The 15534-nt window shown below is 40.0% G+C and overlaps 1 protein-coding gene across 1 annotated transcript in view; it reads right to left on the minus strand.

Annotated features, from left to right (window-relative positions):
• Positions 1-44: 44 nt before the first annotated feature.
• The window catches only part of LOC110165698 (arf-GAP with coiled-coil, ANK repeat and PH domain-containing protein 3-like), a 67575-nt gene continuing 52085 nt past the window's right edge, over positions 45-15534 (minus strand). The window contains exons 15-24 of the mRNA XM_055160961.1: positions 14543-14769; positions 13859-13928; positions 13433-13527; positions 11695-11912; positions 10985-11077; positions 10804-10905; positions 6820-7052; positions 4920-5029; positions 3102-3212; positions 45-1464 (exon numbers count right to left, since the gene is read on the minus strand). Of these exons, the coding sequence (XP_055016936.1) occupies positions 1317-1464; positions 3102-3212; positions 4920-5029; positions 6820-7052; positions 10804-10905; positions 10985-11077; positions 11695-11912; positions 13433-13527; positions 13859-13928; positions 14543-14769 (1407 nt within the window). The 3' untranslated portion in view covers positions 45-1316. The remainder of the gene's footprint in view (positions 1465-3101; positions 3213-4919; positions 5030-6819; positions 7053-10803; positions 10906-10984; positions 11078-11694; positions 11913-13432; positions 13528-13858; positions 13929-14542; positions 14770-15534) is intronic.

The raw sequence follows: 15534 nt of genomic DNA on the forward strand, positions 1-15534 counted from the left end.
ACAGCTTGTTCTGTCCGCAGACTGTCTTTCTGTCCCGCTACGGCTCTAGTGCTGAACACGGGTTGGTAGGCGCTGTTCCTTATGCGGCCGCCTCTGGTGCCATTAGAGCTTTACACACACTGCTCTGTTGGCACGAGAGAGGGCCGCATATGCCTGACCTCCCTGCAGTGAGAGCGCGGTGGAGGTGCCAGGTTAACGAATGCGTAAAAGTTCACATCTTTAAGTGCGCGCATGAGGAGAAACAGCTCTGCAGCCGCCTCTTTATAAACTTTTATTTCTGGGTCCCTGTGTAAGCCATGTCCTCCACGACCAAGTAAAATTCCAATCCTTGACGCACTAATTAACCTGGCACCTCCACCACGCTCTCACTGCAGGGAGATCAGGCGTATGCGACCCCGTCTCGTGCCAAGAGAGCAGCGTGCGTAAAGCTCTGCATGCTCTAATGACACGGGAGGCGGTCGCACAGGTTTAGTCCTGGTTTAGTCCTGGTTTAGTCCTGGTTTAGTCCTGGAGTAGTCCTGGAGTAGTCCTGGAGTAGTCCTGGAGTAGTCCTGGTTCATCGGAATGGGGGCATCAAAATGTTGGAATAGGGGCATCAAAAAGTGTTGGAATGGGAGCATGTCGGAGTGGGGGTCTATCGGAGTGACGGTATGTCGGAATAGGGGTTGCCGCCCGTGGAAGTGCTAATGGTATAAAGTGGTTTTGTTAACGCTTAGTTAAGCTGTAGCGTGTAACTTTTCCGTTACTTGTCTCCATGGAGTTGCTATTGTTTTCCCTGGAATCTTAAACTTATCCATCACCATAGAGACAAGCAGTGTATATCATCAGGCGAAGCTACAGCTCACATCTGTGGAGAGATGACCCCGGTTCCTCTAAGAATGCATGTTTTTCAAGGTGTTTTTGAGCAATTTCTGGACAAAAAGACTGAAATTTGACCTGAGAAACTAACACAAGTATGAGTTATTTGAACGAGCTAGAAACCTGCAGGGCCCAATGGGAGCTGACGATCGACAATATGGGGTCTTGAAAATAAGAGATTTAAAGATTGTTCTAACATGCATGAATGACTCCAGTTACAACTCTGAGAAGGTAAATGAGAAGGGGAAATAACTATAAACATGTTTAAAGCTTTGAATTGCACATTAAGGCCAGCATTAAACACATAGTGAATCTTGATCTGGAGTAAAACTCTATCATTCAAACCGTGCTTCATAGTACAGGGCCCTAGGTAGGTAGTAGTGGTATCTCCAGCAGTGAGAGTAGACAGTATGCAGTAGCAGTAGTAGTATTAGTATTAGTAGTACTGTGTGTGTGTACTAGCTTTCATCTATGGTGAGGCAGATGAACTCCTGAATACACTTCTTGTACTGTAGTTCTGTGGGGCTGCTACTTGGGTATTGACCTGGCTGCCCCAAAGGAGCGTCGCACTCCCTCATCTCCTCGTTCATCCGCGCCAAACGCAGTCTGGGAAGAAAGAAAGAAACCATAATTACTTCAGGCGCATTTCTGAGGACCATTCACAATAAAGGTGTTGTACTTTTTACGGTCTCAAAAACATGAAAAACAGAACTAGCAGTGGCAGCGGCAGTAGCAGTAGTAGTAGTAGCAGTGGTAGTAGTAGCTGTAGCAATAGTAGCAGAAGTAGCAGTAATAGTAGTAGCAGTATAATAATAACAGGGATGTCAAAGCTCCTCAAAGTGCTACATTGTGGTCATTATTCATTCACTGCACACTCGCTGGTGATAAGACACTACTGTAGCCACAGCTGCCCCGGGGGCAAACTAATGGAAGCAAGGATGAAAATGTACTAGTTGCAGACATTTTAAAATTATTAGTAGTACTTGCAGTAGCTGTAGTAACAGCAGTTACAGTAACAGTAGTAACAGTAGTAGAAGTTGTAGCAGCAGCAGTAGCAGCAGTAGCAGTAGTAGCAGTAGTAGCAGTACTAATAGGATAGAGTAAGAATGTACCAGCTGCAGAACTTTAAAAATTATTAGCAGTTATACTAGCACCTCTTGTAATGAGCAGTAGTAGTAAGTACTGCAAGTATAAATAGTAGTAAGTAGGGAAGTGAATTGGCACCAGTTGAAAAAATAAATAAGTAAAAAAAAGAAAATAAAGAAAACAAACTTTGGGAAGAAACTAAAGGTAAACTATTGTAAAAATAAATCCTTCACTGAACATTTTCGTGTCTTGTATGAGCTCATCAGTGACATGAGCATGCAGTCAGGTTAGAACAATGATTTAAACACACATTTAAAAACTCAAATATTTGACCTGTTTCACTGATAAACTCAAATATTTGACCTGTTTCACTCATAAATCTTTAAAATGGTCTTCATTACGTCTGTAAAGATCAGTACATTTTTCGTAAACACTGTAACTAGAACTATAGCCATATTTCCAATGTACAGGATCTTTTGAAGTATTGCATGGAATGCTTTCAGTTTGGTGCAGTTATGCAATTCACAAAAAGAAAATATTTGCAGTTATCAATATTTCTGATTGATAAATACGTCTGATTGATAAATAATAGCTTTAGATCATGAGAAGTACATTTTAGATTATTCTGAAGAAGGTGGCAGTGGGATTATCAAAAGGAAGATTCAGTTCAGATTCAGATTCAGTTCAGTTCAGAAACCAAGGAACTTTTACATTTGAGAGAAGACTGAAATACAAACTGTTAAACTAATCTAAGAATCCCATACATTTCAGAACCTGTCTGCAGAGGTCTAAACTACAGCATTATGCACAATAAACCTCAATGGAGACACAGAAAAGACATCTGATGCACAGGGATATTTCAGAACATGTTTGTAGAGGTTTTGCTACAGTTACAACAAGATTTTTCTATACTTAAAAACAGGACATTTTGTTCTTTGCAGAGGACATTCTACTATCTAAATAACTGCATCTTTTGTGATCTGATAGTGTCTATGGTTCCATTGTGATGTACTGTGCCCTCATACTTGATCATTTGGAGTCTTCCTGATGGGAGCTGTTATGGTTGAAGGTGCTGTACCTTAATTTGATTACAATATACTATTTAAGAACAGTCATTTTTGTATTGGTGCAGAATAGTAAATCAAAGTGCTTCTCACAGTGTGACGATGTCTGCATTGGCCGTTTGCACCGCGATGTTCAGAGGGTCATGCCCCTGTTCGTCCACCTCAGTTTGAGACGCGCCGCGCTTCAGGAACAGGCACACCTGACTGACACAGGGACAACACAGCAATGTGAGGATGGAAAAAGACACAAGGGACTTAGGACATGTGTGGACCCTTCCTGTTATAGAGCTGTTAATGATAATATCACTTCTGGGCTCTCTCTCTGGGATTTCTAGTTTGCTGATGTTGCTACATGAAATCAGACCTGGAGTTGTGTTTTGTTTCAATTAGCATGTTTGAGTAATCCTGGTTCATCAGTCTGTCTACATCTCCAAAGATCTAAATGCTCTGTTCCACCTTGTGATGTCATGAAGCTGTAGTTTTCAAGTGAACAGCTCAGTGGAGATTCAGTGGAGATTGGCAGTTCCAGGGCTGAAATGATCCAAATGATTCTAGTGACAGTGTATGGAGTTTAAAAACAAGGTGGAGTACTTTTTTATTACAATATAACATCACAAGGTGGAACAGAGAACTCTGCCTAAATATGCAGAAAACAATACAAAACAACTCTATAAGTCATAAGAAAGGACGTTCTATTGTTCTAAAGGTAGGATTTTGTTTTAAATTGTTAATTGCCAAAACAACAGTTCAAATTTTTCATCATTCTGAAACCTATGGATAGGCAAATTTTTGAGGATCTTTCACCATTTTAAAGCCAGAATATTTTAGTTTTGAATTGTTAAATACTATGTCAACACTGCTAATTTTTCATTACTCTGAAACCCAGGGATAGTTTGGGCAGGGGTCTTTATAACAGATGCACTGTTTTTGAAAGAAATCTCCACACTTCTGATCCACAAATGTTTATCTGCTCTTTGGGGTTGAATAATGGCGCCACTTTCTGAGACTTATTTCATTACTTAGTTTATTTCTCCTGACACAGAAGATATTGAACTTGTTGTTGAACAAATCTGACAGGTGCAACAAACTCCACCTGAGGATTCTGACCTGTCTCAGCTCAGGCTAAACTGTTTACCACTACTTTGCATGTAATAAATTCACTTGATTAGATAACAATTTGTCAGTGTTGTAAATGGTTATGTAAGTTTACTGCACCCATCAGAGATATTAGGAACATCTGACTTTGGTATAAACCATTTGGGGAGCAGCCAAAAGCACAGCAATGGTTCTGGAAACTAATCAAATCACAAGACACATTACGTACAGTTCTGTAAATTTTCATTAAAAAAGTTAAAAGAGTAAAATTTTTGCTCTTGTTATTAAGTAATGTCAATCAAGTTTGAAAACCTTTTTCACAATTGCTTCAGAAAATGGTGTCATTATTCAACCCCAAAGATGTGACTGTTGTCAGTTGAAAGGAAAGATAATATTAATATGACAAGTTTGTGGAGCTGATCCCAAATAATGAGAAGGAGAAACATTTGTGGAGCTCAAATTTGGAAATTTCTATTAACAACAGTGAATCTAGAGTTATTTGGCCAGTTATTTTAATACACAATACTAAAATTTGAACTTGATTATGATACTAAGGAATAAACTTGATACTCAGTACTGATTCAAAGCGCACTACCAGTTGAGCTACTGTTCTGATACAGCTCAAGATCATTGTGAAACTATTGTGAACTATTCAGGAAAGGTTCTTTCTGTCCTGTGAATGGGACATTTTAGTATTGATACCTGCTCAAATGAGTATCTAGTCTCTATACTAGTTTTAGTATTGATTAATATCTGATTTTCAATACTTTTGATGACCTTATATACTACATATAAAACTGCTTTTCTGAATCATACCCAGTGTGTCCGAGATAGGTGGCATGGTGCAACGGGCCCCTCCCCCTCATGTCCCTCTGATTTACGTCGGCACCGTTTTGGAGCAGGAACTCACAGGCGATCAGAGAACCCTGAGAAAGAAGGAAAAATCTGTTATCACTATACCGATACTACAGGAATGAAGAGAGCATGCAGATTCAAATGTAACAAAAGCTTCAATGTATTAACACACACTACCAGTCACATTTTGGTCACATCATCTCATTCAATGTTTTGTTTTTCTTTTTTAGTTGTACTACTTTCTACAGGTTATATGCATACAGAGGACACCACATTTATGATGCAAGATATATGGAATTATGTAGTAAAGAAAAAATGTTAAATCATGCATTTCATATTTATATAAAATGTAGAAAGTAGTGAACATAAAGAAAAAAAAAACACACTGAATGAGAGGGTGTGTAAAACCTGACTAGTAGTGTATATCTTCACCTTATCTTTCAATCTGGCATGTGTATGTTCATTCTGTACAGTTCCCATTTCTGAAATAATTTGATTACATAATTTTGTTTAGAATCTGTCAACCCAAAGGGAGGATCTACTTCTGCTTTCTGAAAAGATAACTGATGGTGGTATGGTGGGTGAGTAACTAGCACTTTACAGCAAGAATTAGAATTTTTTTGTTTGAAGGATAAGCCCTTGAGATGTCTCACCATCTCATTTTCGAGGGGGTCCCCATAAATACAATGACAACAGACAGATACAGTAGGGCAGACAGTAGGATACATAAATTCAAATAAGCATCAAAACAACAAAATCAACACAACCACACGCGCACGCACACACACACACACACACACACACCCACACACGCACACACACACACACCCCACACACGCACACACACACACACACACACCACACACGCACACACACACACACACACACACACACACACTTGACTGTTTGACAAATAATAAAACAAATTTGAGAAAAAAAAAAAAAAAAACTGAGTTCAAAGATAATCACAAAATATAACAAGATGAACAACAATATTCAACAAAATGATTAAAAACAATGACACAGATTCTGTAAATATTGAACCAGAGCATTATTAAAGAAGGGACAGAAGTTAAAGTGCGTTAAGTGGGTTAAAGTGCTTAAAGTTTTATCAAAACCCATATTTGCACTTATCATATCATTACAGTCAACAACGTTTTCGGGAAATTAAAAGGACAACTCTCTCGCATTAGACAACAGTTTTTCATGTGCTATGTAGATGTGTTCTTTCTTGAGTTTTCAGATGGTCTTATCTGGCAGTGTTTGCTCATGTGTGTATCATGTCACCATGGTAGCTGAATATTCCACCATAGACCTATAAGTGAAACCCCCCAGCGAGATGTTATTGCAAACTATCAGTAGGTAGGTAATGCTTATGTAATCTTAAAAACTAAAAAATGATACTTTGCAGTGACATCATGCTGTGGGTGTTCTGCATGTATCTCTATGGTGGACTGTTCAGGAGTTACCATAGTGACACAATTCAAACACTGGCAAACACTGTCAAAAAAGTTTTAGATAAATAGAAGATAGATCTGAAAACTCAAGAAAAAACACAAAATGGATTTAAACAACACATTTTCAACACATTTGGCCTGTGATCAGTGTATAAGCGTCCAAGGTCCAAGGTGAGAGTAACAAGACTTGTTTAACAGCACAAATCAGCTCAACTATTGTAGTTCCATTTAGATGGAACTACAATAGTTGAGCTGATCTCTCTGGTCAGGTCTCTCTGGTCTTTCTGATTGATAAAGCTTCAGCCAGAGCAGAGCCTAAAGTTAACATCGCATCCCACGGGAATATCGATGACATCAGAGGCAGAGTATCAGCTGCAGAGTATCAATAAACCCCTTCATCTCACCCCTATGACAGCCTGTATGAGTGCGGTCTTGCCCTCCTCCTCTGTGGATGTGTGCACGTCGGCTCCGTGGGCTAACGACTCTGCCATCAGCGGGAGGTTGTGCAGACGAGCGGCTCGGAGCAGGAGCACCCCTGGGTGTAATGTGGCACCTGGGTGCAACTCCCGTGGGTCCTCTGAGTCTGAGGGCTCCTGCTCGATCTCCACCTCCCCACTGGAAGACTCTGACTCCTCCTCTGAAACAACAGGAAATGTTCACATTCAGTTCAGAGTATTTTGTAAAGCCCCAAAATCACAAGAGCAGTCGCCTCACACAACTTAAAGGGGGAAGATATTTTGGAAATGCTATATCACCAAAAACAATCTATTAACATATTATAAGTTTCACTTTCCATTTTGAGGCTTTGGGTCTCCCCTCTCTTTACTCTATGCACTAAGTCACTCCCCTTTCAGAGTGCTATCACCACACCATCAGTGTGCATACCGCAAATGAAACTACTGCACATCACAACAGATTTGTCAATTTGAAGTTTTGTGTCATGTTTTTGTCTATTTATGGAGAATTGTCGTGTGTGATGTAGGCTTGTGGGCGGAGCATTGGACAAATCTTACAGCTTAGAGCCCTGCACTACTGCGAGCCTCCCGAGGGAGTGCAGGGTCGTGGGACCTGACGCAAAACAGTGTGGCGCTGGACATTGCGGGCACAGGTGGGAGCAGGACTTGTTTTTATGCTCGGTTTGAGACTTCAGATTTTGATGATGAAGTTCAGGAGCTTAAAGGTAAGCTCTGCGAAGATCGGCATTGTGACATTTCGCAGAGGCAAGTGGAAAGTGTATTTAAGACAACTAAGGTAAAAAAGAGTATGGGTCCAGATAAGATCTGTGGTCATATTCTTAAAAATTGCGCCAAGGAGCTGAGCTTTATTTTTCAGATCATTTTTAATTTGTCTCTGCAGAAACAGCAAGTACCAAAGATCTGGAAAGACTCAGTGATTGTTCCAGTTCCTAAGACGAGCAGACCCAAAAACCTTAATGACTTTAGGCCTGTTGCACTAACGTCAATGGCTATGAAAAACTTTGAAAAACTAGTAAGGTCAGAAATTTTGAGGAAAACTGTGAGTGCGCTTGACCCCATGCAGTTTGCTTATAGGCCTCAAAGAGGAGTAGAGGATGCCACAGTAACTTTACTCCATCTACTCTTTAAGCACTTAGAGGGGATTGGAACGCATGCAAGACTACTTTTTATTGACTTTTCATCTGCGTTCAACACAATGCAACCTCATATTCTTTGTAAAAGACTTTTAGAACATTTTAGCCTTGATTTTAATATTGTGGGGTGGATTCTTGATTTTTTAACACAGAGAACACAAAGAGTAAGAGTGAATGGTGTTCTTTCTGACCAGATGGTGTCATCAACCGGATCACCGCAGGGATGCGTTCTTTCATTCCTATTGTTCATACTCTACACCAATAAGTGTCAGAGCACCTATGAGAATAGAACAATAATAAAATATGCGGATGATTCTGTCATTGTGAGCTTGCTTCACAAAAATGAAAACCAACATGGGCCAATTGTTGAGGAATTTGTAAAATGGTGTGAAGAGTCAAATCTATACCTAAATGTATCCAAAACGAAGGAGATGATTATTGACTTTCGAAAACAAGCGCCTCAGTGTGATCTCACAGAGATAAAGGGGCAGACAGTTGAGTGTGTGGACTCATATAAATATCTAGGAACAATCATTGATTCAAAACTGAGTTTTGACGATAATTGTTCTGGTGTGTGTAAAAGAGGCCACCAGCGCCTTCATTGTCTGAGAAAGTTGTCCTTTTACCGTGTAGAGAGAACCATGATGATACTGTTTTATAAAACATTTATGGAATCAGTTTTAACATTTTCATTGGTCTCGTGGTTTGGGAGCATTTCTGCTAAAAACAAGAACTCCCTGAATCAGTTGGTTAAATGGGCGAGTAAGGTGATTGGCTATCCTCAGAGCAGTCTGGACTCTCTGTACTCGAGACACTTACAGAGGATGTCCCAGAGTATTTTGGGAGACGTGCAACATCCACTAAACTCAGAGTTTCAGCTGCTTCCCTCTGGTCAGAGGTTTTTAGTCCCAAGATCTAGAACGAATCGTTTTAAGAGGAGCTTCATTCCGGCTGCTATCATACTTATGAATAAATTGTAATCTATTTATTTAAGATTGTGTGTTTTTAACATATTTAAGATTTATTTATTGTGATTTTAGACAAGTGTGTTGGATGATTTTAATTGGTTGTTTATGGAACAAACCATTCTGCACTGGAGCACTGTAACACTTTATTGTAACATTTTATCGTGTTTTTATGTGTGTTTTGTGGATGAATGAAATGTGAAATGTGGAACCTGTCTCTTAAATCTGCAAAGCAAATTTACCTACGGGTACGAATAAAGCAACCTAACCTAACCTAACCCTAAGCACAATGCGGGGTGGATGATAAACTACAGTCCCACAAACTAAATATGAGTATAAAGTAAAATATACAAATGATTCATGTTTGTCTATCACACATAATTTTTGTTAGATATTTTACTTGGCATTAATAAAAACATTTTAAGCAGACTAAATATGCCGATGTGGTCCTAATCTCGTGCACATTTCCAACAATTCCTTTCCGCTTCTCTGTGTTTGATAGAGCTTTAGAAAGTGAATGTCGGTAGTGGGACAATTTATCGCAGATGCAGGTGGGAGCTGGACTGCATAACGCGGGTGCTGGCGGGACTGAAAAATCTGTCCCACGTAGACCTTTATTACAGTTACAGTTTGAACAGGATTGGGAGAGAATGTTAAAGTCCTCAGACATGAATGGATGACCTCTAAAACCTCTTCAGGCATGTTTTTGATGAGCAAACAACATGGTAGAAAGCTCCACTGTACAAAATGTTTTGTAGTGTTTTTTTTTTATTCATGTGTAATTATTAGAGCTGGGAAAAAAAAAATTAAAAAATTAATCGCATTAATCGCATGAGTTTGAGTGCGATTAATCACATGTTTATACGCAAAACCAATTAATTAATTAAAAAGTAGCGTATAGTGACTTTTATTGGAAATGTAAATGAAAGAGTCAAACATTTGTTGTGCAAACAGCATTTTTTTCAGAGGGGAACCATCAGAGCCTTCAAGGTATTCAGAAGGCTCAAGAAAAAATATTAAATGAATTTTTGTACTACTAATATATTTTTTCAATATTTTTTATTCAGTGAGTAATAAACACGACACTAGTAATAATTTCTAGATCATTGTTATAAATTTGGACTGATATTTCTTGGGACACAAAGGGTTAATATAATGGAATGGAAATGGACCCATCACAATTTATATTCCAGTGGTATCTGGGTAAGTCAGTGACTCCCCCTGCAGCACTGAACTAAAGAAACTCCTGCAGGGCCTTCGGTGACTGTAATGAAGTCTGAGATTGACAGTTGTCTGAGCCAATCATATTTCATTGAGTTATGGGCGGGATCATATCATGAAATCTACCAGATCTTCATGAATACCCTGTAAAAGTATTATGTAAGTGAGACCGCAGCGACGAAAACCACACCGGACACCTCTACTTGGACGTAGAAGAACAAGAAAGACCCTTAAACTGGACTCTGGCCGGGCCGGACCAGCCCGCTGCCAGAGCTGGAGCCCGCAGCCGAGCCCACGACCGGGGATGGAGCCTGCGGCCGAGGCTCGGACATGTTGCATCTCACGTGGTCAGAAAAAAGTGAAAAAAGTGTAAAGAAAAGACGTCAAACTTAAAGAAACGCTTGCAGTGGACTTTTTCAAAATAAAAGCCAGTGAGAAACAGACGTATACAATAAAAAAATTTATAAATAATAAAAACTGTGTTAATGGTGTTAAAATAATTGTCGCGATAATGAATCAATTAGTTGACACAAAATTAACGCGTCAACGTACCCAGCCCTAGTAATTATTTTATTTCTCTCAAAAACACAAACCTTCTTCTGTGACGCTGTCCACAACAGATCCAAAAGCTAAAACATCTGTGCTGCCATCAGTGCTGCCCCCTAGCCCTGAGTCGCTACTAAGACCGGCCGGACCTGAGGAAGAGAAGAAGAAATCAAAAACTCCAAAATACACCTGCAATAATACAGCTGTTATGTGAAACAAAGGACTCACTGCGGGGGCCAGAGCCAGTGTCAAAGTACGAGAACAGTGAATCCAGCTCATCAGGACAGAACAAGGAATCTCGACGAAATTTTGCTGCAGCGGCTGAAAGACAAAAAGAAACAGATTTTTAATCCATGTTATAATGCTATTACCTCCTCAAAAACAGACCCGGAGTTGTGTTTTGATTCATTCACATATGTTTATAGAGTAACCTTTTATTATTACTCTGTCTACAGCTCTAAATGCTCCATAATTAGCTCAGTAGAGATTCTTTTCCAGGGTTAAAATTGTCCAAAGGATTCTAGGTGTATATAGTTTAAAAACACAGTGGAGCACTTCCTGTATTACTACATGACATCACAAGGTGGAACAAAGGGATTTCTGTTTGAGAGAAGAACTCTAGTCTAAATATGCAGGTTTGCGTGTTAAACAAAACACAACTCCAGGTCTGTTTGTGCTGATATGATAGTACATCATATCACCAACCACTCACCAACCCAAATGTTTGCTCCCAGATTTGATCAGTGTTCTCTTGTTCTTTAGCAAAACACTTCACCCTTCTTGTCTAAGATCAAAGTGGTGTGTAAGTGTTGATGGTGGTCGGCTCACTGGTCAGTCTGTCCCAAGACAGTTGTGAAGACAGTAGTGTCTTACCATCACTGAGTGTGGAGTGAATGAATAATGCGTCTGTGAGGGCCAAAATCTGTTGCCATAGTTACCTGCAGACAGATTAGCAGCGTTCACGCTCCCCGGTTCGTATCGTTTGTATTTCCGGCGTGTTTTGTTCAAACGTCGCATAGAGCCGCTGCTCCTCTGACACTTCTTCACTGTCCATGGCCGGTGTTTCCTCTCAGCCTCCACCAGCGCAGCGCCCCCTAGCTTCTTCAGGAAGCGCTTCTCCACATACTTGTACTTGATCCACGCCTCCTTCTCCTGCCTGGAGAACACGGAAACATACATGGGTCCGGTCAAGTGGTAACGGAGGGAAACAGGGGCAGATTTTTTACATTCAAATAGCTCTTATTCAGAAACTAGACTATTGAAATAAGTAAGGTATTAGAATGTAGGAAAGAGTTAACACTCCAACAGGGTAAAGTTAAACCTGTGATATTCTTTCAAGTTGTTGACAAAAATTTTAAAAACTCATGTCGGTAACGGAGGGAATGAAATATGCAGCACTTTTTGGGCAATAAATACAAACAGCGATAACTAGCGGTTCTCACTTACATATCCTTAACAAACTGGTTTGAATATTTGCTTCATATAGTTTTCTACCATATGGTACAAGATTAGGTTGAAAAACTTCTTACTTTTTGAGTAATTCTTTTTATTAAGAAAGGTCATGGTAACGGAGGGAAAAGTAACGGAGGGAAAATTGTGTAAGCAATTAGAAGGTGCATGATTTTGCATAGTTTCTCATCTTTTTTCTTCCGAATACTTTAATATTACTTCAAATGTCAGTCCTTCCAAGCAAGTTTTTATCATTTTAAATACTTAAAAAAAAAAAATCATGTACCTTCATCAACAGTTCAAAGATGGAATAACACAAGATCACAAGAAATACATCCATTTATTTACATGATTTGCAGGTCTTTGAAATTTGGGAAATAATTTTTGTTCCATGTTTCATACATGGTCTGTTTAAAACGTATGTAACTTTAGAACCAAAAATGGTACAGAAAAAAGGTAAACAGTTTCATAAACTAGAGTACATGTGCTATCTGTTGAATGCATTTTTATATCAGATGCATTAACTTGAATTTTTGGCCTTGCTGTTTACTTCTGCTTGACCGGGCCCAAAAGTAACTTTTTAATGAGGATATACTGTATTATGCAAAATCAACTCAGGTATATTAAACAGTATTTCATCATCTTCAGTTTGTATAGTTGTATTTAGATTGATTCATGCATGTTTGAGTAATCTGTATTGTCCTGCATTTGAGGCTCGAGTGCTCAGAAAATGTCTGTTTTCACCTATCCCCTATCAGCTAAAGCTTTCGATTGAGGACACTGTAATTTCCACTGAAATATCCAAAAAGGTAAATCCACAAATGTTTATATTAACGACTAGACCCAAAAACTTGCTGTATTACAACTCACGTCAACATTTGAGCTGCCCCCATCTGTATTAAATATCATTGACCTGTAGAATGTTGTGATCCCATTTAAAACAGCCAAATCTTACCAAAGTGCTCAACAACAAAAATAGTACAACAATGGTATAAGTATGAAAAATAAATACAAGGACAGAGGAAACACAGGATTGTCATCTGAAGAAGCAAATAGTTAGTTCTATTTTAGGCCAAGTTCTTTCCTGACACAGTTTTGCTGCAGCTTGCTCTGACATCTACTCCTCCTCTTTTTGTCACTATGCAAATACTGACATGAGAAACACAACTGCACTAGATGATCCACTTGTTTACAGAGCTGACTTACAAAAAAAGGGGCAGGGCTTACCTGGAGGAGGCGGGGCCAGGTTTCTTGGCTCCAACCTCATCACATGTGGCCTCATAAATCTGGTTTATCACAGTGTTCCCCAATTCACACATCAACTGTAAAAGGAGAGAGGGAGAAAGAGGAAGAGAGAGGAGGGGTGAGTGATAAAGACAGAGTGAGAGAAAAGGGGAGAGAGAAATAAGAGAGAGGGAGGGACAGAAAGAGAGAGTGAAAGGGGGTGAGGTTTATAGAAAGGAGAGGAGGGAGAGAGGAGAGAAAATTGAGGGGAGAGCAAGAGGAAAAGAGAAAGACGGACAGAGAGAGAGAAAGAGACACATAAAGACAGATGACAGATCAGCTGTGCTGTTATTCTGTCAAAGTGTCAAACTAAACAAAAAACTAAACTAAAAAAATTGAAGCTAATATAAATTTAAAGGAGAGCTGTACCTTCAGTAACTCCGGCTCCCATGAGTCCAGAGTGAGAGAGCGCACTTTAGAGCAGTGAACGCCCAAACTCCTGAAACACAATAACACAATATTAAAGCTACAGTATGAAACTTTCCAGAGGGGGCATGTCACCTGCATCATTCCATGTAAATACAGAATAACCTTAAAGTTTTTCACACTAATTAAATGCAACCAAAATGAAAATGTATTTTAATTTAGTATACGTTTTGGCTGAAAACAAGCAGGCATGTTTTTGATGAGGGAAAGTCGATTCCCTGACCTGCCTCTGTTCAAAGCCAAACTTAAAACCTACTTATTTAGAACGGCTTTTAACAGTTAGTGGCCCTGTGACACTTTCTTTATTTTAATGGTGTAATGTGTTTTGTTGACCTGTTTGTATGACGTTTATTCTTTTTTATCTTGTTTTAATGTTGTACAGCACTGTGGTCAACTTTGGTCATTGGAAGGTGTTATAGAAATAAAATGTTGATTGATTTTAAGCATTCTGAGTTTCCAGGAATCTGTGGGTGATTTGTGCTCTGTATATTTGTCAAGTGTCAGTGTCACTCTGTTTTTGAGGCAGTAACAACATTCTAACATGGCTTAAAGCTCACAACAGTCACTTTTGTGTAATATTAGACCTTGAACTGCTCACTGATCATTACCAAGACAGTGGTGTTGTACCTGTGGATGCCAGAGCACTCGATGCACAGCAGGATGCCCAGGTTGATGGAGGCCCAACAGGGGGCACTCTGGCCACAGTCGCAGCACACCTCATTACCGGGCAGAGTCTGGACCCTCTGCAGAAGCCCCTCCCCCCCTCTGGACTGAGCGCGCTCCATAACCCTTTCCCTTGGCTCGGAGGCGGAGTCAATTGAGCTGGTGGAGGGGGACGCTGTTCGGTCTAAACGCTAAAGAGGGAATAAGAACAGAACTGGTTAGAAATTACCGTATGTTCGAGGCTATTAGGTGCTCTGGATTATAAGGCGCACTGTCATTAAATGGTCTATCTTCGAACTTTTTTCACAAATAAACCGCATGGGAATTTAAAGGAAACACAACAGTGTGATGGGTGAGTGGTTTTGTTTGTTTGTGGCGTTCACGGTGACTCTGGGCTTTGTTCAGTTGTGGCGTGTAGGGAGGGTGCTGTCTGGGACCGCTGGATAATGTTGGCGTGTTTGTGACTCAGTTGTTCAGTTGTGTCTAGAAGTGGCACATTGCACTCGCTTTTTCGGTTCGTTCCTCCGTTTCGTTCCTCGTCGGCGTGGAGTGATGAGTGTGTCTGTGGGTGTTTTTCGCTGTGCGGTCGCTGTCTGCTCTGTGTGTGTTTGTGTGTTCTGTGGGTGGTGCGGCTTTGTAGTTTACTGAAGTCGTGCTGGGACACCCGAGTGGATTCGTGTATAGGGTGCTCTGGATTGTGGGGCGTCCAGTCGTTGTCTGATGGGGTTGGAGATTTAAGTGCGTGTCTAATAGCCCGGAAAATATGGTATGTTAAAAGCTCTGTGCCTGATTTTGATTGTCTTGAAAAGGGAAAAAAATACAGAACTACTGTAGTTCATTTTAAATGGTCTGCAGTGGTCCAAAGTTTGAACATCCTAATTATTCACCACAGTGAGTTTATAAGCACTTTTCACAAGTTTCAGAGACCAGAGTGGAGATGAGATGCAGACATCGTA

Source organism: Boleophthalmus pectinirostris, unplaced genomic scaffold, assembly GCF_026225935.1.
Source record: "Boleophthalmus pectinirostris isolate CB_2022bp ecotype Guang Dong unplaced genomic scaffold, ASM2622593v1 HiC_scaffold_3, whole genome shotgun sequence".
Taxonomy (NCBI): Eukaryota; Metazoa; Chordata; class Actinopteri; order Gobiiformes; family Gobiidae; genus Boleophthalmus; species Boleophthalmus pectinirostris.